At 41.4% G+C, this 23,689-nt stretch overlaps 1 protein-coding gene across 1 annotated transcript; it reads right to left on the bottom strand.

Annotated features, from left to right (window-relative positions):
- Positions 1–2,253: 2,253 nt before the first annotated feature.
- On the bottom strand, positions 2,254–19,092 carry asb15a (ankyrin repeat and SOCS box containing 15a). Its single transcript, XM_084555922.1, has 18 exons — positions 18,877–19,092; positions 18,732–18,784; positions 18,306–18,437; positions 16,127–16,288; positions 14,818–15,067; positions 13,382–13,549; positions 11,763–12,288; positions 10,720–10,873; positions 9,211–9,382; positions 6,239–6,349; positions 6,103–6,140; positions 5,729–5,860; positions 5,439–5,597; positions 5,093–5,343; positions 4,606–4,793; positions 3,283–3,826; positions 2,991–3,144; positions 2,254–2,843 (listed from the first exon to the last, which is right to left on the bottom strand). Exons 1-18 carry the CDS (start codon positions 18,978–18,980, stop codon positions 2,686–2,688), a joined length of 3,456 nt encoding a protein of 1,151 aa, XP_084412048.1. The 5' UTR covers positions 18,981–19,092; the 3' UTR covers positions 2,254–2,685.
- Between the last annotated feature and the right edge of the window lie 4,597 nt (positions 19,093–23,689).

The raw sequence follows: 23,689 nt of genomic DNA on the forward strand, positions 1-23,689 counted from the left end.
TACTGCAAACAATGACCCCACACAAGGGTTGATGTTAGCTACTTTAGGGCAGGGCAGGTATCATACGCGAAGAAGCAGTAAATGTCAGAGACGGGAAGATCAGCAGGTGAGTCTACTGTCAATCATCAGTCATCAAAGCCTTCAATGAGTCATGACATTTGATTATTACAAGCAATGATTTCTAAGATGACCACCAGCAAACTCATCTGAGGGCTTGAATTTAGAGACTGAAAGGGAGCGTTTTCAGTGGGAGTCATTTGGAGCTGGGCACTGCATGGAGCCACCATAAAGCAGCTGTCAGTGCCAGATGGAGAAAACCATCAACTGTCCAGACAAAGAAAAGCTCTCTGGATGGCAGTGTTTGTCTGTTAGTGCACCACTTTGGCCCAGATAAAAATTTAACAACTGTTTGATGGAATGTCGTCAAACCCGGTACAGACATTAAAGGGGAACTACTGTTTTTTACAACCTGGACCTTATTTCTGGCATAATATACAATTGTTTACTCACCCATATAACTTTTGTGTTACTTGCACTCCTTCAGGAGATAATTACATCAGCGTATATCCATATAGCGGGAGTGACTAAGGCACCGAGACGCAGCCTCTAAATAACGCATTATCTGTAGCAAAACTTGTTTATTTCACCAATATTTTGTTATCGTACGCTAGTGCTATACCCCGTTGAGTCCAGAGTTACCTTTTATCATTATCCGGGGTCTGTAGGTCAATCTACAGACCCCGGATGATGTCTTCTGACCTCGGTGATGTCATCTCTGAGTGCCGCAGGCACCCGCGATGGTCGGCTTGTTTACCTGTAATTTGCTACTGCTAGTTTTTTGCAACATGGCCGATTCTGAGGTTGTGGACGAACCACAGCAGTAGTAGCTAGAAAGGTTATAAAAAACAGTAGTTCCCCTTTAATGGTAGATGTAATGTTATTGATTTGTTGGGTGTCTAACTCTGGTATCCATTTCCACACAATAAACACACAACTTTAATAAGATACAGTTCAGGTTTATTTACAGGTCTTAAAATGTGGTACGACCTTATTTCTGAATATTGATGACAATTAGGAACAGGAAATTAATTCCTATTAATTCCTGCATATTTTGACACAGATCCAGGTCTTTATTTGAAACAGTTGTATAAATACAACAACACAATCATGTCACATTTACCACTCAGCTAAAAACATAAATCTTAATTTTATTCAGCTGATAATTCTGGTAGCTGCTACTCACTTATTTTATCAACTACCATACTGTCAACTGTCAACACTTCCTGTAGATGTTTCAGAAATTTGGACTTGACTCACAAATACAAGTCAAAATCCTCAAGTGACTGCAATGACTGCAGTATAAAACAGAAGGGTACACACACTTTTTCACATCCATGAAAGATTGTAAAAATTATAATCAATTTGAAGATTTGATAAGAAACTATACCATTTTGTTCTTGTTTACATCCATCAGAGTTACGAACAACAAGAATGCTAGTCAAATCACTTCTCTTTCATGCACCTTCACTGTATCTAGAATATTTTCCTTCTTTTGCAACATATTGCAATATTGCATTTCCACCAACCTATTTTATTTATTTTATTTTATTTTTTTATAACCAACCACAAAATCCCAAATCCCCAAATCTACATTCTTATACATCTTTCTAGTTTTCCATTTATATTGTGGTGCAGCACAATGGTCTGGGTAGATATGGATTACTACACACATTAATAACTACACTGGAGTTGGCAGGAGGTGGTTGGGGTGGATGGTGGGCCCGAAAATTTAAGTGCTTTCATATAACCATTAAAACATTTTACAATGCTATTTTCGCTTCAAGCCGATACTGTCCTGTTTACAGCATTATGCTTGTAACAGGAAAGCTATCAGTGTGTTAAGTGCTGCTAAAGCATCATGTTCCTTAAGGGATTGTGCAATACGTGTGGAATGTTGATGTCTGTGTGTGTTTGTCTTTCACGTCTTAGCATATATTTTATGTTATAGTTATCACCTTATGTTGTATTTTATGACATTTAAGTTTTGCACTGAATGGACTGCACTTAATTTAGTTGTACATGTAGATTGACAATAAAGATATTCTACTCTATTTTTGAAAAATTGCTGGGGATGAAAAGTTTATAAATTAATTTTAATTAAAGATCAGATTTACATGGATCCGTGAATAGAGGATAACTATCTAACAAACTGAATGGTGCTCTTTTAATTATGTGGTCACTCATGTGCCCTTTTCTTCTGCAACCATTTCATCTCATCTGACAGAGAATCAGCACCACTTACGGTTTTAATGGAAATACACAGTAATCTTCATTTTCAAGATTTTCTGGAAAAGGACAGTCCCTTTTAAGACCAACGGGCTGATAGAGGGTAAATGTTTGTGTTTAACTTGCTGTGCTTGTGATTGACTACTAATCACTTGAGAGAACTTGCTGTTAGAGGTTAGCCTTACTCTTAAATGTATTTAGGGATTTAAGACACTTAATGAATGTGTGTTGTTCTGTATGTTAAGCTGGGAACATTTTTACTCCTGTTTTTCAAAGCTTTTTTTGTCTAATTCAATATTTTTTTTTCAATAAATATAGGTCTTGTTGCATAAAGATGAAAAATAAACACAAAGTCATTGATAACACTTAAGACTCAGTTGATCCAAGAAAAATATTCCCTCAGTCCTCTCCACATATTATTCTAGAGTACAGGTCGTTCTCTTTGAACAGCAAGTAGTCCTTCAGCCTATTGGGCAGATGGACGGATTTCAGACCGCTGCAGCTCAGATGCTTCCTGATCACCACTCTGCTCAGGTGAGACAGAGAGCGGGGGTTACCTGGATCACAGAGAACAGCAGTTCGTTCCAATGTGAAAGGAAACTTCAAGGCCTACAGATAAAGCAGGTGGAGCAGGTACTGGTCTTGCTTCTCGCAAGTAACTGCTGCTCTTTTATCTGATTGTTTTTAAAACGCTGTCAACTCACAAGTGGTCCTGCGAATGTGAGGCCATTCCTTGTGTTTCTTCAGCATCTTTGTCAGCTTGCCGCACAGCGAAACCTGGCCAACGTAGTCGAGGAGGATCGACACTACTTTACCTATCAGGTTCACCAGCCAGGAGACGCTGACAAAATCACAAAACTTTACAACAGAAGAGATGCAGTTAACCCAAACAGGCACTTAAAGGTAGGCAGACAATCTTACAACTACAAATTCCTGATTTTGAGGCACCTCTTTTTGTTTTTAACTTTTTTTTACTAACTGAGGATAGGAACTCACCGAAACTTTTTCTTCCTGTTGCTGCGAACATCCAGACTCACTCAGGTCATCCCAGTCGTCATCATGGTTACAACAGAAGCATTTCTCTGCATTGTAACCATTGTTCAGTAGCAGCCTCATCATCACCTCGTCCTTCAGGCAGTACTGCAGCGCTGTGGGGAACACCGTGTCGTTCACCACCGTGAAGTAGCAGTTCACATCTGCTTCGGCCGCCAGCAGCAACTTCACAATCTCGTAGCGGCCGGACCTGACAGCCACAAGGAGGCAGCGCAGAGGATCCATGTCTGGTTTGGCCCCTGACTTCAGCAACAGCTCTGTACACGTGGCATCACCATTGGAGACAGCAAAGTAGAGCGGGCTCCTCCTCATGTCGCCGTAGTTTTCAGAGATGTGAGGGGCTAACAGTGAATTGACATCGAAACCTTTTTGCAGCAGGAGCTCCAGGCAGTGGGCATGGCCTCCATCGGCAGCAGAGTGAACGGGGCTGTGGCCGGAAAGACGCAGGGCCCGTCGGGTGGTGATGGGGATCAAAATCCTCAAAGCTCTGACAAGAAAAAGAATAAATAAATTATTCTAAAAGAAGTGAAACTAAGCAAGAAGGTTCGGGGTTCGATTCCAACTGGGGCCTTTCTGTGTAGAGTTTTCATGTTCTCCCTGTGTCTGCGTGGCTTCTCTCCAGGTACTCCCGCTTCCTCCCACCATCCAAAGACATGCTGGTTAGGTTCATTGGTGATTCTAAATTGGCCGTAGGTGTGAATGTGAGTGTGAATGGTTGTCTGTCTCTCTGTGTTAGCCCTGTGATAGACTGGAGACCTGTCCAGGGTGGACCCCGCCTCTCGCCCAATGACAGCTTGGATAGGCTCCAGCAGACCCCGCGACCCCTCACAGGACAAGTGGTTAGAGAAGATGAATGAATGAATGAACTGTAGTTCTAGGAACTAAACTCAACTAAACTAAACCAGTAAGTCCCTTTTATACTTCTCTGTTTGCATTTACATTGCACTGTTAAGATGAAGCAAAGCACATGCATGATGGACCAACACAATGTTGGTGTTTGAAATTTGAATTTATACTCTATAGGGTAATTGTATAATAATTAGTCATTAACCTGGTTACAAATGGTGTTCACCAAACCCCATATCCTGGTGTTAATCCTTATGACAGCGCTTCAATTTTTTTTTAATGAAACTACACAATGCATTGTTGTGTGGGGTGTTTGCTTGATTATTCTGGTATCTTTAACCACAAAATACCTCCATAACAGGTCTTCCAAACACCACATTAACCTCTTTGGTTACAGTTGTGTAATGTCGACCTACTCACAGGTAATGTCCTTCGTGCGCCGCTTTGTGGATGGGGAGCTGGGAGCTCAGGTTGTTAATGTTGGGATTCGCTCCGTGCTGCAGCAGGATGTCGATACAGTCTGGATTCCCTGAACCTGCAGCATCATACAGGACGCTGTCGCCGTTGGGCGCCTGAGCGTTTACTTCAGCACCTAAACGCAAAAGCAGACGAATCATTTTTTGAAACTGACGTAAAAATGTTGTTCTTACAGTAGCATCTGTGAGCAGTGAAATATGTTATATTTTTTCCATCATCACTTCACAGATGATGATGATGATGAGGTTACATGTTATGGTTCATCCTGCTCGGCCTGAGAACAGTTGTATGCTATCTTTGGCTGAGGTAATAACCATGATCATGGTGAAGTGGAGTCCAGCAACTTTATGGAAGCAACAGAAAATCACTAGACCAGTAATCCCACAAAAATTCAGTTTTTGCTTCCAGTGGAAAATACAGGTGTTAATGGTTCACCGTATTTAATGAGCAGTTCCAGGACTTCAGGGTGGCTATACTCTGCAGCGATGCCCAGAGGAGTCACTCCATACTGGTCTGCCTCTGTCACCTGACCTCCATTCTGCAGCAAGAGCTCCATTATGCGAGCACACCCGGCCCTGGAGGCCTCGTGCATGGCCGTCCACTTCTTCAGACACACCTGTCCCACCCGAGCTCCAGCAGCTATCAATATGGAAACCATCTGAACAGATCCGGCTCTGACTGCTGCAGGGAGAACAGGAGAAGACCAGAGACTGATGTTGAGTGTCTCTACAGGTTTTTTTCTAGTGTCTGCTCTGTAGGACAAGAACAACTGAGACCTAAAAGTAGAGGAGATTCATTCTTGCTGTTGGTTGTGTGAGGAGAAGCTCCGTGGTCCAGCAGAGTCTTGACATTTTCCGCCAAACCAGCTTTCACTGCTGAAGTCAGGAAGGTCTCGCCCTCCAGAGTCTTTTCCTCCAGAGTCAGGCTGAAAGATGCTGAAGCACACTGCAGAAGTTAGACTTTATTTCACACCAGCACCTGCTTTTAAGACAGATGCTCACAATATCATACTCTGTAAGCAGTTTGCAGCACATTTGGGAAATAAAGGCTTTGACCTCTTACCCACCGTACAGCACCATCTCCAGGATGGGGGCAAGAGGTTGGACTGCTGCCCTATGCAAAGGATACCAGCCGTGCTCATCCACCTGTCGGAAAGCTGCTGGGAAATCACAGAACTCCTGCAGGGTCAACATGTCACCTGCACAGATATTTCAAAAAGGAAGATTCTCCTCAGTGTAGGATTCAATTATCAGCCCACTGGACTGTTTTTTATTTTAGTCTAACATTAAATACTTGTTTTTCTTCTCAACTAAGACTTCTTTTCCCTCAAGCCCTGTTCTTTCATTCCATCTCCCTTCCTCCCTTAGACCACAAATATGGAGGAAATCAGTTTTTCCAACACTGGCATAAAACAATGTGCACAGGGAACTGATGTGATACCTTGTTTGATGGCCTCCACGAGCTTCAGAGCTTCACTTCTAAAGGTACAAACAAGGAGATTAGGGTACATTTAAAAAGAAAATGCCACATGTCAGGCTTTGATTCAAGACACTGAGTTGGGTTCACAGTGTTATACCTCCCTGAGCACCCTGCCAGGTGTTCTCTCTGACAAGACTCCTGAATGATCATCTGAACACTGTGGTCCAGAAGTTCGTCTTCATCCATGTCTTCGGCTGTGTCCATCCTTCTGACATCACACAGGTGGAGACACACAAAGCACAACTTCACACAGTGTAATTTCTATCATCTCCAGCATGCAGATGCAACAATTCCAGTGAAATTACTTGATCTTTTTCTAAAATGTAGCTGTTATTACAACAGACAGAACACCTCACATTTAGTATGAAAGTGGGACAAAGCTTTTGAGTCTCAATGAGTAGGCAAATAGAGACACATTTAGATGAAGTCAAATGTAATTTAATTTGGAATTATTGCTAGGCTAGCATTTAAATGAACTTCTTTTTTCCCTTGAAGTCCTTGCTTACTATTTTTTTAAATATCTGTACCCTTTGACACCTTGACCTCCTTACTATTGTTAGACACTGGTAATCTAACCTTAACACTTATATCACCTCATGAGTTTGTTTGGAAATACTTCCAAACTATGCCTAGAACATAATCAAATGAGTCATTCTCACCCGATAAACGTGTTGGAGTCACAGGACGGAGCTGCAGCAGTAGAGTGTTTGTGCCACGGATGAACCGCCCCCGACCCTCGCATGCACTTTCACACAAGCACTCTACCATGCTATTTTTAGGCGTCACCTGTTCCAGTGTATTCAACATGCAGGCCATTCCACGGCACCTAATGGAGTGTAATGTCAGTCGGAGCACATTTGCAACAGCTAATGGCAAACAATAACGAGCTGGCCAGTTGTATGATTATTTATTGTGTCATTATGATTCATCCGAGAGCGGAAATGTTTTCACTACAGAAGAGATCAATGCAGCATGTGTTCAAATGCATCAGGTCAATGAATCGCTGAGAGCCTGCTGAGATAATGAAGAGGCTCGAAGCATGAGAGGACTGATGGCATGTTTCCCCTCTGCTGAAGATTTACAGATATGTCCTTAGATCCCTTTGATGTTAATTTATATGTGGATGGTCACATGTTTGGACAGCTTTGAACATGCACTTTTGCAATTTTTTTTCTGTTAACATACCACTAATTTGAATCACTTTCTGTCTTATGTGCAGTTTAAAATGAAGGACATCCTGTACAGCAAATTGTGCTTTGGGAAAAATCACAGTCATAGTCATAGTCTGTAGGGTAATATATTATTATTCAACCTTTATGTTATTTTCAATAAATTCTGTGTAAAGACCCAATGTCTTACATGTTCCATCTATGACTCTCAGTCCCAAACCCTGTGGTCCCTAATAAAGATTGTTGTGTGCAGGAGCACCTGTTTTGTATATGTGTCTGTATTCTTTGCTCTCTTGCTGTTTTCCCCCTCCTTCCTCTGTCATCGGCTAAAGCTTGCCACTCTCGATGAGGGGCCATACCATAAAAGCAGCAGTTCTAGAGGGGCTCCCTGTGTCTCTCTTAGAACCTGAGGGAGCGACAGAGAGAGGAAGGAAGAAAGAGAGAGAAAGAACAAACAAACATGTGGTGGGGTGGTTATGTACTTAGGTAAGTCAGGGGTGCCCTATACACTTTCCTACACATAGTTGCATAGTTTTTTAGGTCTACTTTTGTTTTATTTTATTTTGGCAAAACTACTTGTCCTCTCTTCCACCCCACAGGTTTTGAAATTCAGTTTTAGCATCAATTGTTGCAACATTCTTGAATTATTGGTTAAGGTGTTGCTGTCCCTGGCAACCTAGAGATCCCATTAACTCAGAGACATAACAAAGTGGTAAACCTTCCAAAAGCGGTCGATAAGTAGAATAGCATGAAACAAATGGATATCATGTCACACGCCAGCTTTTACTTGTGCAACCTTGTGCACATGTGACACCATAGTCTGTATAAAGTGAGTCTGGAGGAAATGTGGGCGGGTCATCTATAACAGGGACGTATTGTCCATATTTATATACAGTCTATGTGTGAAACTCACAAAATGCATACCCACTGGTATGCAAAATGGTACTTCAGATTAAGTATCCTGAAGGTCTGACAAAATGTACTTAGGGTCACTTGGACCTTAGCAGACCCTTACATACTGATTGAAAGTGCAGTTAGCATAAGGCCTCATTTATGCTCTGTTACGAGTCCTGCTGTTAATGCCCTTCCCATGTTAACATCTGTTAGCTGTGTATGTAGATGCAGGTACTCGTCCTATTGCCTAAGAACTGGGCCTAATAATTAGACACACTTCTGTAATACTACCAAGTTAAAGTTCTGCATAGTTAAGGGTGTGGCTATTTGGATTGGCAGGTGTTGGCTGTCACAGATAATGTGTCACTCAATCACCCCAGCTCCTCACATTGTTTGCATTAGCCAGGCAGAGTCAAGCATTGCCAAGATGACAATAGGTAGAATAGCATGAATGAAATGGATGTCATGTCACACACCGTGTGACAATGGAAAGGCCTGACTCTGCCAAGATGGCAATGACACTGAGCTTTAAAACTGTTCTTCAGGAAACTGTCATTTGCGATGTCACTGAGAGGCAGCAGGACAGTATATGTGGGATTGAATTAAAATGTTAGCAGCATATATTTATCAGTTTAGATATTGATTTTTCAAGTACATCAACTGAAAAAGAAGATTTTGTTCGTGGCAAGAATGCCTTTCATCTGTTTTGTGCGAGAATAAAGTCTTATCATGAATATGCAGTACTTATGGGATGATTTCACAAGTAGCCACAAAAACAAAACAACAAAAAACAAACAAAAAAATGTTTTAATTTCTATGATTTAATGCTTTTTTGCAAAATCACATGTTCAGCCTCGCAATGATTCAAAAATAATACTCACAGTTAACATTATAAAAAATTAGAACAACATTTGGCAGAAGCAGAACATTTTAAAACAGTTACATCCATGCTTTTATTTCAGTGACATACAAGAAGTGCTCCTTTGGGAAATCCTAATATATTCACATGAAGCATCCTGCGTCCTGGCTGTAGAGGTCAAGCTCCTCGTACTTTATGAAGCGCTTCAGTCTGGGCGGGAAAATGCGCAGGTTCATGATTTCAGGGTTGTTGAGTTTCTTTAGGGTCAAACACTTCCTGATCACCAGTCTACAGAGGTGACTGAGGGAGCGAGGACTGTCTGGAGAGAAAGGTTCAGAGCCATTATACTTCTTATCAAAGTATTCAGTAATTAAAAAAAAAAAAAGAATAAAAGTAAAGGGATCAAAAAACAGTTATGTGCAAATGGCTTATAGCTCTGCATTCCTGCATTGGGCGTCACAGCTGCAATAGTAAAGTGTTAAAGTGTCAGGGTAAGGGAACAGGGTAAATTGTGTAGCCTACCCAAGTCTGTGACGCTGATTGTGCATGTGTCAGCTACAGACCTTTGTTTTGATGAGAGGCTGGTTATCCACACCATGATAATTCATCATTAATGATGAGCACACAAACAATCATTAAAGAGTACCATTCATTAAGAATGGAAACTCGATCAAAATGAATTCCTCTGATTACAGGAGAGCATTCAGTTGTCAACAGACCCCAGTCTTGTGAGTTTCACCCACAGATGTTCCTATTTAAACCCCAAATCCCCACCAGTCTTTCTGAACTGAAGAAACTACTTGGATGAGGAGAGACACATCTTCAGGAAACCCTACAAGTACAGTTGCCCTTGTTTCATCTTTGTTTTTCGTATATGCCATGACCTGGATGACTGAGAGCTCACACAGACATAAAGGTCCGTGGTTCAAATTGTCTGTAAATCCTGTAGCTAAATTGCCATGCATTTAAAGGCAGCCTTTCAGAGCCAGCCACGGGAGCCCTGTGTGATTTTCTGTGTTCAGTGTGAGGGGAAATGACCCTCACCATAATGCAATAATGACCTGTCCACGAAGCAGACTGACACGAACAGTTGCAGTGTGAATGAAACTGCATGCACGTCCACTGTCTGCATTCATAGTCTGTACTCGTCTATGGGCATAGACTGTGCAACCATGAATTGGTCATCATAGCAGCATACTGGTGATTTAGTTATTCTAAAAGTCTTACCAGCAGTGGGTCTAATCATGTAAAGTGTGTCCTGAAGGTGGTGCAAAAGGAAAGGTAACAAAGTCTGAAGGGTTTGTCCTCTGAGGTGCAGAGAGCTAATCATGACATTTTAAGGAGTACTGTCATGTGGAACCGTGAGAAATCAACTGTTCAACATTAAAGCTGGTATAATCCATATTCCCATATTGCAATTACAAACAATCAGCTCTTCTGACTACTAGGCCACAGCTGCACCCCTTTTTATTCAGTTGTGCACTGATAACTTTCTGTATTGGTTCACTCTCACTGCTCTCATAAAGCAATAAAAAGGCTCTAAAAACTGACTGTATACTATGCTACTAACAGATGACTGACACAGTTACTAGCCAGCGAACACAGAGATAAATGACCATATCTAATATTGGTTATGATAAAAAATAATAAACTCACTGAGGATTTCAAATATCTCAGGCCACTCTCTCTGTTTCTCTAGGGTGAGCCTGAGTTTGGAGCAGATGTGCACGTGGTTGACATAATCCAGCAGAGTCCGGACCACACTTCCCGACAGATGCATGAGGCAGCAGAGACTCATGAACTCACAGAACTGCAGAGAGGACGGACATTGAGAGGGTCATTCATATTTTCCTTCTTCTTGTATAAAAGATTAATTTAAAAGAAGGAAAGTTGCACTTTTTTAACGATTAAATATGAACTGTCTGCCTGATGAATGTGGAACTTATTCTGTTTCGTTTTTCATTTCCATTTTTTTTTCTTCCGCCTTCTACTTCATAGCGTGCAGCCCAGGTCACAGTCAAATTGAATTGAGTTGCAGCTGAGATTTTCACGAACAGGTTCAATAACATCAGTGTCACTGACTCATTGTTATAAAGCTCTTAATAGAAAAAAATATGAATGTCAGTTTTTAGCTGAGCTTTTTAGGCCCCACTCCTGCCTGACTATGAAAGAAAGGAGACTTATTGTCTCTTTTCCATAGAGCCCAGGGTTTTTCATTTAGGCCTTGAAGTGGATTAGCTGTTACAGACTGAATTTTGGGATGTTTCCTTTGGAAATGTTAACAAAAAGCATAGAGTTTAGAGTTACATTATTTGAAAATGGCTGTCATAAAGGGATGAATAAAAAGATCAGCAAAAAATAATCTCTAGAATTGAAAATTATGGTTAATAATTATTTTGCAATACTGATTTAGATTCCTGCGTAGGATCATTGTGTTAATACTTCATTACTTAGCTATTTTTCTACTGGAAAGTTATACACATCCACCATTTATTATTGAAAAGATCAGGACACTGCAGTAAAAGAAGTCAACCTATTGATTCCTGTGAAAGTTGCTCCCTGGGGCTTACTCCTTTTTTAGGGGGCTGCTTATAAGCATTAACATTATTCCTAGCTATGCTGAAAGCATGTGTGTCAGAGAAAATAAAATGATTTTCTAAAACATTGGACTATTGGTTTAAGAACAACAATGAACTCACAGGAATTTTCCCTTCCACTTCATCCTCATCATCAAATGCTTTGTCGTGGTGACACTGAAAGCAACTTTCCACTTTGTAGCCATTGTTGAGCAGCAGTCGCATCATCACCTCGTCCTTCAGGCAGTACTGCAGTGCTGTCGGAAACACTGTGTCACTCACCACCGTGAAGTAGCAGTTCACATCGGCTTTAGCTGCCAGCAGCAGCTTCACAATCTCATAACGGCCTGACCGGACCGCCACCAGGAGGCAGCACAGCGGGTCCAAGTCTGTCTTTGCTCCCGCTGCCAGCAAGACTTTGGTGCATTCCACGTCCCCGTTGGAGACGGCAAAGTACAAGGCGCTTCTCCTCATGTCCCGATAGTTTTCAGAGTTCCTGGTGTTCATGCGGTTGTTGACATCGAAACCACAGGCCAGCAAGAGATGGAGGCATTCTATATGACCCCCTTCTGCAGCAGAATGGACTGGGCTCTGACCTGCCTCTTTAATAGTCTTCTTATTGGTAATTGGAATCAGCATTTTCAGAGCACTGAGGGAAAAGGAAGGTTGCATCAAAAACATGCTATCACAATGGTTAAAGGTCTTCTATGGTCTTGCCCTTATTAAGTGCTTTTTGCTAACACCCTGGTTCATCAACAACCTGCTCTACCTATCGGTACTCAAAGTGCTTCACAGTCACAATGACACATCTACCCAGTCCTTTACACTAGCACAGACACATTGCACTGGGAGCAACTCAAGGTTTCATGAACTGCTCAAGGACACTTTGGCATGTGGTTCATGTACCAGGGATTGAACCACTAGTCCTCTGGTTCGTAGACAACCCCCTTTACTCCCTGAGCCACAGCTGCCCCAGTGCATACTGTCATATACTAAATTTGCATGGGGACTATTATTCTGCAATAATTAATATAGCAGCTCAAAGCTAACATTCTTACTAAGCTGACATAACGGGAAGGACAGAAAAATGGCAGTAGCTAAAAAACAAACTGTTCAGTGTTTGATAAATTAATGAAGCTGCAACCAATTTGGACAGTGCAGTTGAAACTTGGGTCCTTCTTAGTCATGTTCCCTAGAATTAATAAAATATTGTCAATAAAATTTGGCAAAAAATAAAAAAACAAAAAACAGATTGTTTTGTCATATTTTCACCAGATTTGATGCTCAAAAGTGGACTGACACACTTTGCATGACAAAAAAAAAAAAAAAATGCTTTGGGGGAATGCAAATGCAAGCCTATTATGGAATCATTTAATTTAGCATTCATGTAAACATTTAAGTTGAAATCTCAGTTAAGAATGATTTCAGTGCCCTTGAGAAGAAAGAAATATCGCCCACGTAAAGCCACTGGGGGCAAATGTTGGCAGGGCAGAAAACAGTCCAGTACAAAGACAACAAACAGGACCTATTGTGATGTACTACACTTGCGCTGGCATAGGTCTGGCTTGCTTACACATTTGCTGCTTGCCCAGTGGGCCATTACTATCTCCCCAAGCATCTAGCACTGCTCATTTCTTCAAGAATGAAAAATGCCACTTTCCTATGACCAGCCCCACTGGTACAGCATCTCCTACAGACAGCCACATTCATTAAAAATCACATGTTTGACACAAGGAGCTCACTCATAGTGACCGGCATATGCTGCCTTGTGGATGGGCAGGTGTCCGGTGACGCTGGGCAGGTTTGGGTTTGCTCCGTTATCCAGCAACAGCTGAATGCAGGCAGTGTTTCCTGATCCAGCTGCATCCAGCAAGACACTTTCCCCATTACAGGCCTGAGAGTTCACTCTACTACCTGAGTAGGGGTGGGAGGGGACAAGATAAAAAAGAAGAGGAGATTAGGCCTTTGCGTGCACAAAGATGTCTACCTGCTGTCAGTGCAGCCACTATTAAGGCTAGACCCCATCAAAATGAAAACTGAATAGGCTATCCTTTTTTTTTTTTTTTTTTTTAAAGTGCTGCCAAATTGTGGAAAAGCCCATTCGAGTATATAAAGAGGGAAAGTTTTGCTCAGACTTTTTTAAAAAAATATATATATTTTTAACCTAGCCTTCTTCTAGCACCACATACTAAGCTATGCATGATATACTTTTACTTATGATATAGTTTTAGTTTTACTGTGCCATACATAGTTATGATAGTTAATGGAGGAGATTTAAAATGACTGTTACCCTCCACAGGAGGAGTCGACCGACAAAGATCATTCCAGAAGCAAGATGCATAATAGTCTAAGAGGTCACAAATGAACATAGGGTAACTTCTAAGGGACCAGTCAGAGCACTATTGTTAGAATGCTTTGACTTAAATGAGAGGCTTATGTCTGGAGATGAAACAACACTGCATTCCAGCATCAGAACCTCATCCTGTCATCCTGAGAAACATGGGGGAGGTAATGTCCTTTGGGCCTGTTTTGCTGCATCTGGGCCAGGATAGCTTGTCATCACTGATGGAGCAATGAATTCTGAATTATACCAGTGAATTCTAAAAAGAAAATGTCAGGACATCTGTCTGTGAGCTGAAAGTCAAAGTCTTGATCTTAGTCCTACAGAAATGTTGTGGAAGGACCAGAAGCAAGCAGTTCATGTGAGGAAACCCACCAACATCTCAAAACTGAAGCAGTTCTGTACTGTTCCTCTAAGACGCTGTAGACGACTGACCAGAAGTTAATGTAACTGTTTAGTTGCTGTTCTTGCTGCACAAGGGGGTCACACCAGATACTGAAAACAAGGGTTCACTTACTTATGCACCTCATAGATATGTACAAATGATTAATTTACTTGACTAAACAAACGTAAAAGCACAATATTTCCTTTTTATCTAGTTGACTGGGTTCTCTTTATCTACTGTTACGACTTGTGTGAACATCCACAAATATTTTGAGTCATTTTTATGCATAAATGTGGAAAGTTCCGACGCATGGAAATACTTTTAAGCACTTTGCGATGCTTGTGTTGTATGGAAAGTGCAATATTATTATATCCAGCAAATCCTTCAGGTTTAGATTTACCCTTTGTTGGGTATTAACTGTCTCTAAATCTGCAGATAAAGTTGTATCAGACTGACCAAAGTTCAGAAGGATCTCAGCGATGTGGAAGTGTCCGTGCTCTGCAGCCACAGAAAGCGGCGTTACTCCCGTCACGTCCTTATTGTTTACCCGGCCTTCATTTCTCAGCAGCAGCATTAAGATGTCCACGTTGCCAACCTTGGCCGCTTCATGCATGGCTGTCCACTTCTTCCGACACACCTGCTCCACCCAAGCACCGTGGGCCACCAGCATGGACGCCATCTCGTATGAGCCAGCCCTCACCGCTGCATAGTGAGAAGTGTTTTAGTAAAAGAGAAGAACATGCAGACAGTATTTTTTAAATCTCTTTAGGCATGACCTCTTCTCATGACCTCATTATCTTGAGGCAATGCTCAAAGAATTTGCAGTATCTAGCAACAAGCTGTGTTCCCTCAGTGTCCTTATCCATTTTCACCATTTTTCTAAAGAACTGCTTGGCTTTGTCTGCATGTCCAGCCATGACCAGCACCAGGCTGTTGTTGTCAGATTTATTAATCTCTCTTTTTGGCTCTTACAAATGCTAAACTTGTGGGCAAGTTTGTGAAACTCTGAGCAAAATTAATATTATCATACGCACAAAATCTCATGGTGCAGGCATTCATTTTCACCGTTAAAGATATAGGATCTTTAGCTGCAGTAGCCTACACAGAGAAGGCTTCAGAGAAATATGGCTTTTTTAACCGGGTTGCACAATTCACTATTAAATGCCATGGATGGTGCCGATTTATGCAGGCTAAATATATCTACAGCGCCCTGTATGTAGCACATGAGCTGTCTGTTCTCACCATAACGGACTGGCTTGAAATTTATTTTCAGTTCTGTTCTATCTGTTGACATTGTTGCTGTGGTTGTAGAGTGTGTTTTTTTTGTCCATGATGTCAGTGAATGCACCATGTGAGAGACGGAAGTTATGGTAGAGCTGAGAGTTGGCTGAGCGAGAGCCCCATATTAGAAGTGTCAGACTGATTGTGTTTATGTTGTTGACGTGGGTGACGGCCAACAGCGGCAATTACCTTGCAGAAAAGCCTCCGTAGCTTCCTTGTGTGAGACAAGAAGTATTTAAGGCAAGAATACAGCAACTAGACGGCGTCGACTCGAGTTTCACCACATAATAGTCGACTTTAAAAATTTGCTATACTGACAACTTAAATGTCTGCCAAAATATTATATCTTCATGATTTGTTTTTCTGTCTGTTCTGGTAAATTAGCAGAAATGTCAACAGGAATATTACATTCACTCCCAGCTTTTCCTAACTTTAACCAAAATGCTCATTCTTCAATAACTCTGCCCTCTATAGTACTACCCAGCAGCAGTGGCGACTCATTTTTGCTGTTAGTGTTGTGAGGCAAGGCTCCGTGCTCCAGCAGACTCTTCACATTCTGCACCAGTCCAGCTTTAATGGCCAGTGTCAGTGGCGTCTCTCCTCCTATAACTGTCCTCTCCTCCAGACTGGGCCCCTGAGCTGCTGTTAACACAAACACAACACAGAGAGGTCAGATTGTTCATTCCTGGACTGTCAGCTGTGCTAACCTGGCAGGTGAGCCTGTAAGTAAATGGACATCTCACTGCTGGTTTGAGATCTGGCTAAATGAGCAGGGACTGACATCACAGGGCTATTTTAGATTGAGGGGACTGCTGGCATCGGTTGTAAACTTCCTCAATAATGCATTCTTTGGATTACAACACTATTTTGACGATGTCATCAGTCCTGATGTTTCCCCTTTTGATTGCGACAAGTTTGCACTTTAGCACCAGGATATACTCAATCAGAATGTGTTTGAGGATTTCAGCCATGCTTGGTCAAACTGAACACAAAGTGTATGTATGCGCAAGCTACTTTCAATGGCATCCCCAGACAGACTCAGATGAATAGTAAGCAATAATCTCAGAAAGGGGCGGTTAGAACTGCACAAATCAAGTCAGTTTTTGAATCAAAAGTTCTCTCAAATCAGATGTGCTTACTGTTTTCAGATTTACGATCCTTTTGGATCAATCAGTCATAGTGTATAACTAAATACAAGAGTAGAATCAGTAACACGGTATAGAGTGTTTTATCATTTGAACTACATTTGTGCTTTTGATTATCATGAAAGTATGATCAGTCTGTACTTGTTTTCCTGCACCAGTCATAAGTTTGAACACATCTTCACATTCAAGGGGCTTTCATTATTTTTAGTTTTTCATTATTTTTACTATTTTTCTACAGCGTAGAAAAACCCTGAAGACACACATTCAATTTTATGCGGAAAGCGAACACAAACTGAGCAAAGCAAAAACAGATTTCACAAATAAAATATATTTATATTTTATTCGCTGCTTTATCCTCACTTTTCAGTTTAATTTAGACCAAATCACTTCAGTTCACTTTAGATCAAGTGACTGTGTTATCATTTCATCTGATGCAGCACTTGGCCAAACAGTCCATACAGAGGAGACATGTTTTGGTTAATTGCCCTGATGGAAGACAAATGATGGTCTCACTAAGTTTAAACCAAATTGGATGTGACTACAGAGTGGAATGGTAGTCATAATAATTAAGTGTGGCCTTGAGTTGTGAATAAATCACCAACAGTGTCCCCAGCAAAGCATCCACCCACACAACATCACAGCTCCTCCATGGTGAGAATCCCCATCTGATACAATCTCTTCACCTTTGCTTCTCACAAAGACACAGCAGCTGGAACCAAAGGTCAAGGAACTCTTGGTCTGTCTCTCTTAGCACGGTTTATACTTCTGCGTAAATTTGATGCGTAACACCATCTCCATCTCTGCAGTTTTCGAATTGATTGTTTTGGACCAATAAAGTTGGAACACATCGAGGAAAGGTTAACTTGAGGAGGTTCGGAGATACAAACATTTGTATGACTCGTCTTCAGCAAAACTTCTGTGAAACACTGGCTAAAGTTTCAGTCACTATTGTTGAAGCAGGAAGAAGAAAGTGAAGCAGGAAGTAGGAACAAAAATTAACCCAACTGGCAAAAAAGACACAGCGCCAACTAGTGTTTGGGTGGCATTTTTACAGAGTGAGCCAGACTGACGAGCACACAAGTATAAATGGCTTGCACCGGCATAGGATACATGCATAGGTTACGCCGTCTATGTCCTGCAGAGGTATAAACTGCACTTTAGCATGGTCCTCATAAGAGTCACTTTTCATATGGCCATTTGCTGCACTGCCAACACTACTTCTGTAGCTGATGGCCTCAACGCGTTAGGAAGACAAGAAATTCCATCAGTTCTCTTTGTGATGAGGCACATGTGTTACCTGAAAACCAACACATTATGTGCAAAGCTGTCATTAAGGCGAACAGTGGCTGTTTTTTTAGAATCTAACATCTAAAATATATTCTGATTTCTTTTACTCCTTAGGTGTTCTAACTGGATGTGTCTTAACATTTGACTGACACTAACAGTTCTTACTTTCTGTTTTTATTGCTAACTTAACAAATGCCCTGTATCAGTTTTATACAATATGAACTCACATCTCAAGACGGTCTCCAGAACCTCCAAGACTGGCTGGGATGCAGCACGATGGAGGGGAAGCCAGCCTCGACTGTCTGTCTGGCTGAAGGCAAAGGTGTGGTTAAGCATCCCCCTGAGCATCAAGACTTCACCTGGGCACCGTGTCAACAGCCCAAGAGTTTTAGGAAAGAAAAGTAGAAAGAACAGAAATATCAGAAACATCCAGGATTCAATGGAGCTGAGCTAGGGCTTTGTCTCTCCCTTACAGTTTACATCGACATCTCTCCCTTCTGTTTATTTTACTCCTTCTTTGTCTGCCTGGCTGCTTAACAATAGTCATTTATAGTTACTGGCCGTGTGACTTTGGCTTTTGGCCTCACAGGACAGCCAGCACACTGACCTATGTGGTAATGGGGAACATATTTCCTGTGTGACATCCAACCCACCTTGCTCAATGGCAGCCAGGACTCGGAGATTTTCATCAGTTGTTGCTGCTAAACTGTCATCAACAGACAGCACAGGCAAGTCAGCTCCCTATTTGATAGAAGCGTTTTTCTTTAGTGTAAGGAAGTATGGATGAGGCTTTCATACCTGGATGCAGATTTCAGAAAGGCTTCTTGACAGGAGTCTTGAATACTGATCTGGATGCTGTACTCACTGAGCTCCTCTTCACCATATTCTTCATAAGTATTCATTACTCTGCAAGGATGAGAGACATGCTTCCAGTTGATTAGAACTTAATTATAATTCAAATCACCAAATTGATGATACTGCATTTGTGAACACATTACTACAAATAGATATTTTCAAAGCTGCATGAATGCATTTTTTTTGCCACTAGGGAGAGTAACGTCCGATTTGGCTTTTAACTCTGGTTTGGTCTCCTCCACCCTTTGAGAAATGCATCTACGCTTCTCCTCCACTCCCTGTTTTACAATGGGCAGAGCTCCGCACCAACATACACACAAACAAACAAACACGTGAACACACACCTATAGCCAGACAGAGAGAGAAGAGGGCAACATGTCCAAAGATGCACACATTGTTGATAAAACCATTGCAAATGAGAGAAACCCAGTGCATGTCCACAGACAACAACAGGCCTCCTCCACACAAAGCCCAGATTGGTAGCTGCAGGTTGACCTGGGAAAACAGCTGAGGTTCCCCCAGCGTATCACAACTACATTTCTCCGGCCAGACATGATCATCACCTCCGAGGTTTCAAAACGCCTAATCATGCCAGAACTCACAGTGCCTTCGGAAGAGCGGATTGAGGAAGCCAACGAGAGGAAAGTACCAGGAACTGGTGGAGGAGTGCAGGGGCAGGGGCTGGAGGACATAGAAGTTGGCTGTAGGGGCTTTGCATCACTGCGTATACCGGCAACTGTACCACCCCTAACCAGAACACCCCGCACGCATTGTATATGAAGCAGGTAAGATTATTGGTGATTGACTCCCCTCCCCTCGTGGACATCAACAACATCCGTCTGGCTCAAAGAGCACTCAGCATTGCAAGTGATCCCCCGTCTCCCCACCTCTTACACAGCCTTTTCAGTCCCCCGCCCCCCGCACATGCACATTTTTGCAACTGCAGACACATCTATTGAATGACAACTACTCATTGGCCAAAACTAAAATCAGTTGAGACAGCTGGGATAGGCTCCAGCAGACCCCGCGACCCGTAACAAGAACAAGCAGTTACAGAAGATGAATGAATGAATGAATGAAATCAGTTGAGACCTATTTCAATTCAAACATCCTCACATTTAGCACATATTTTCCAGGTCTGCATCCAGGAAGATAGCAGAAGATACTATAAGAATAAGTCATCACCAAACAACCCTTTGAAATACTGCCCTAAAACATCACCAACACTTTTAGTGTCAACAAAAACAACACACTTTAGTTTTTACTAGGTCTGTCTATGACTTCTTTATAGAAGTTTCCTCATAGAAAGTTTCCTGGACATAAATATTAAGCGATTAATGAGACTGAATTCAACTGGTAAAGCTCCAATTCATGCATACTAACTAAATGCCAGTGTAGCCTAGAGAATGTTTTAGTTGTAGCACAGCAAATCAGCTGACCATGTATAGAAATGCATCGATAAGCAGGCAAAAAATTCAACATATAAAACTATTCTTTCAGTAAAATATAATTACAGGACAATATAAATTGTTTAGTACTGTGTAAAAGTGTTCTTAGCAGAAAATCTGTGTATTCCAAAACTACAAACCAACACAAACTATAAAAGACCAACATGGATGAGGAAATACGCAACATTACATCACAGACCTATAGGTGTTCCTGTCACTGTGTCCATCCTCTTTGCAGACAGGAAAATGCATCAATCTTTGCTAAGAAATTCACTCCAGCTCATCACCTCCAATCCACAAAAATCCTCATTCTGACAGAGCCAGAAATATTTTTTTAAATCAAATACCTGTATGTCTCTGCAGATGAGCCAACGACTTCTCACCTGTCAGGTATGTTAACAACACGAGCTGATGGGTCAAACTCCGCTAACAGCACGCGGTGTTTTTATATATAGGAGTGTCTGAGATGCCTCACAGCCCTGCATGAAGCACAGCAGGAGGCGTGTACGCGACACCTGGCCTGCTGGGCTTAAATATAGCCAGGTTACATGTGCTATTGTGCAAGCTAAGCCTGGTCTTTGGCATGTTTGGCGGGAATACCGCATTCAAGATCCCACAATCCTCTCGGGCTTAAGCCATGGACTCATGCAGCAAATGGGTTCACCGTCTATTGTTTCATGGAATGCAAAATCAATTGGGTCTATTTTTTTCTTTCACTGCTTTGACAAAGAAATATGAGATCGTGGCTTTCTCATAAACTGTTGGCTGAAACCTGAGCAAGCAGGCAATGTCAGAGCTCTGTGCTATCTAATTTCCAGAGATCATGAAAATTCAAAGAGGCAATTTTTGCCATTAAATTTAAATATTCCCTAGTTAATGGTAGCCTGATGCTTAGAGCCTAACAGTTTAAGTACAAATTTTTATGTAGAGGTGACCGGTCTTCTGATAAAAACAACCAGGAATACTATGGCAGCAGCTTATTTGATATGTTTGACTATCTGATTAATTTTATGGGACACACAAGAGCAAAAAGAACGTGGGCTGATTCATTTTTATGACCATTTTTCTTGCATGGATCCCATCCTTTGACATTTAACTGCCATACTACTAAAATACAGCCATTGGCAGAAGCCATTATTAGTACAGTTAGTCAGTGATTCAGACTTCCAGACAAGCAGCGACTGACAGAGGATGCAAAACACATACCACAGATAACATATTAATTACACATTATGTCAGTAAATCATATTTTAAAAAGTTGCATAAATATATCATAAAACATTGAATAAACACAGCCTAAATTATAAGCAACAGTGGGTCACTTAACATTGTTCAGACTGATGGAAGGAGAGCAAATGCTGAAGAAAAGGGAACATCCTACTGCTAAAATGACAGACATTGCACATTTAAAATATGTTGTTTTGTAACCTTTTCTTTTGTTATTGTACGTAAGCAGGAAAGTGCCAGGGTGCTGCTGGGTAAGGCACATAACCTGCCATTCCACAGCAAAGACAGCAGCCTGACTTAGTATACAGTATATTGAATATGTCAACCAAACAAGGATTACGTCCAACCGGATGAATGAAGTCTCTTGTTAAATCCAGATGCTGTTCAGTTTCCACTCTATGTTCAAGTGTCTGACTGTGATCCTGAAAAACCACTAACAAGACAAGCACACTTCCCCTTGACGAATGCATAGCTGTGGGGTGACAGCTTTCTGTTGGGGCCACAGTCCCCCTGCTACGCTCCATACTGTGTGATCCATGGGGAGCCAGCAGATGCTCAGCAGCAGATCAGTGGAGCTTTACAGGGTCCACCATGTCGCCTCCCTTGACTTACAGACTGAAATATAATCTCAACATAAAGCTCAACGTAAAGGCTCTATATTGACACTGCACAGAGAGGGCGGTCGTAAAATAACTAAAATAAGGCTGGAGCTCATTCTCACAGACAATCTGTGCATCTTCTACATCCTCAGCATACTACTGTTTCAATTACTGTACTACTGCACGCTTTACTCATACTGACACTGTTGCGTCATGTATTAGTACAACTGTTGGTACCGCTCCTACTTCCTTTTGAACTCTACTAATAGAACACTGCTAGTTTACAAAATATTTTCCAGGAATACCTCCAACATTTAGAACTATTACACTGTGATGAAATGAACAAACACACAGCATGAAGCCCCTTGACATTTCTCAGGACTTGCACTGCCGTTTGTGGGCATCAGTGTTCAGTTTGTTTGATGGTTTGTTTGTTGTTGTTTTTTGTATAGTTTTTTATTTTTTTGGAAGAATTGGAAGTTAAAAAAAAAAGCAAGCCAACAAAGCCAGCTTAAATACGATTTTAACCTTAAACAAGGTAGGCTGAATTTGGGTGGGTCCACACTAGCTGAACTTATCTGCCACAAAATACATTTCTAAAAGTTTCTAAAATGATATATCAGAAAACAATGGCAACTGGTCATTTGGACTTACTTTTTAAGAAACTCTACTAGGCCATTTGCCCTGGATGATACTTAAGACAGTATTCATTCATTCATTCATCTTCCGTACTCGCTTATTCTTGTTAAGGGTTGCGGGGGTCTGCTGGAGCCTATCCCAGCTGTCATCGGGCAAGAGGCGGGGTACACCCTGGACAGGTCGCCAGTGTATTGCAGGGCCACTTAAGAAAGTATTCGTAATTAAAATATTACATCTTTAAATATAGGCAACAGAAGTGAGTTGGAAGTATGATGAATAGTGTTACAGTTGTAACAATAACAAGAGACATTAATAATCATTCATTCATTCATTCATCTTCTGTAACTGCTTGTCCTGTGAAGTGTCGCGGGGGGTTGGAGCCTATCCCAGCTGATTAAGATGTCTGTATCAAACTTTGACTGAAAACAACATTTTTTCAGTTCAACAGTACACAGAGTTTACATTTACATATGTGAACTAAAATAAATCAACTTGTATAATGTATTAAATCACACTCACCTGCCAGTTTATTAAGTACACTAGTGAAAACGAATGCATTCTAAGAATCCTGCACTAAATTACGAAGGTAATGACAAGATTGGTATTCACCATTTGTTTCAGATAGCCGAGAGAGCTGTTGATTCATTTTGGAGGCTGTGGTTTGTATTATGTTGTATAGAAACATGTTCCTATTATTTTGTCACCCTTATTTTAGTCACTTGTCTAGGCTAAATAGTCACCAAATGGTCACATTTTACTTAGTGGGCTTGTATAAATAACAGAAACATTTTTGTCCTTAATTTAATCCACTTCAACAACGCACGGGGTTGCCTGGTAATCCAC

Source organism: Chelon labrosus, assembly GCF_963514085.1.
Source record: "Chelon labrosus genome assembly, chromosome: 11".
Taxonomy (NCBI): domain Eukaryota; kingdom Metazoa; phylum Chordata; class Actinopteri; order Mugiliformes; family Mugilidae; genus Chelon; species Chelon labrosus.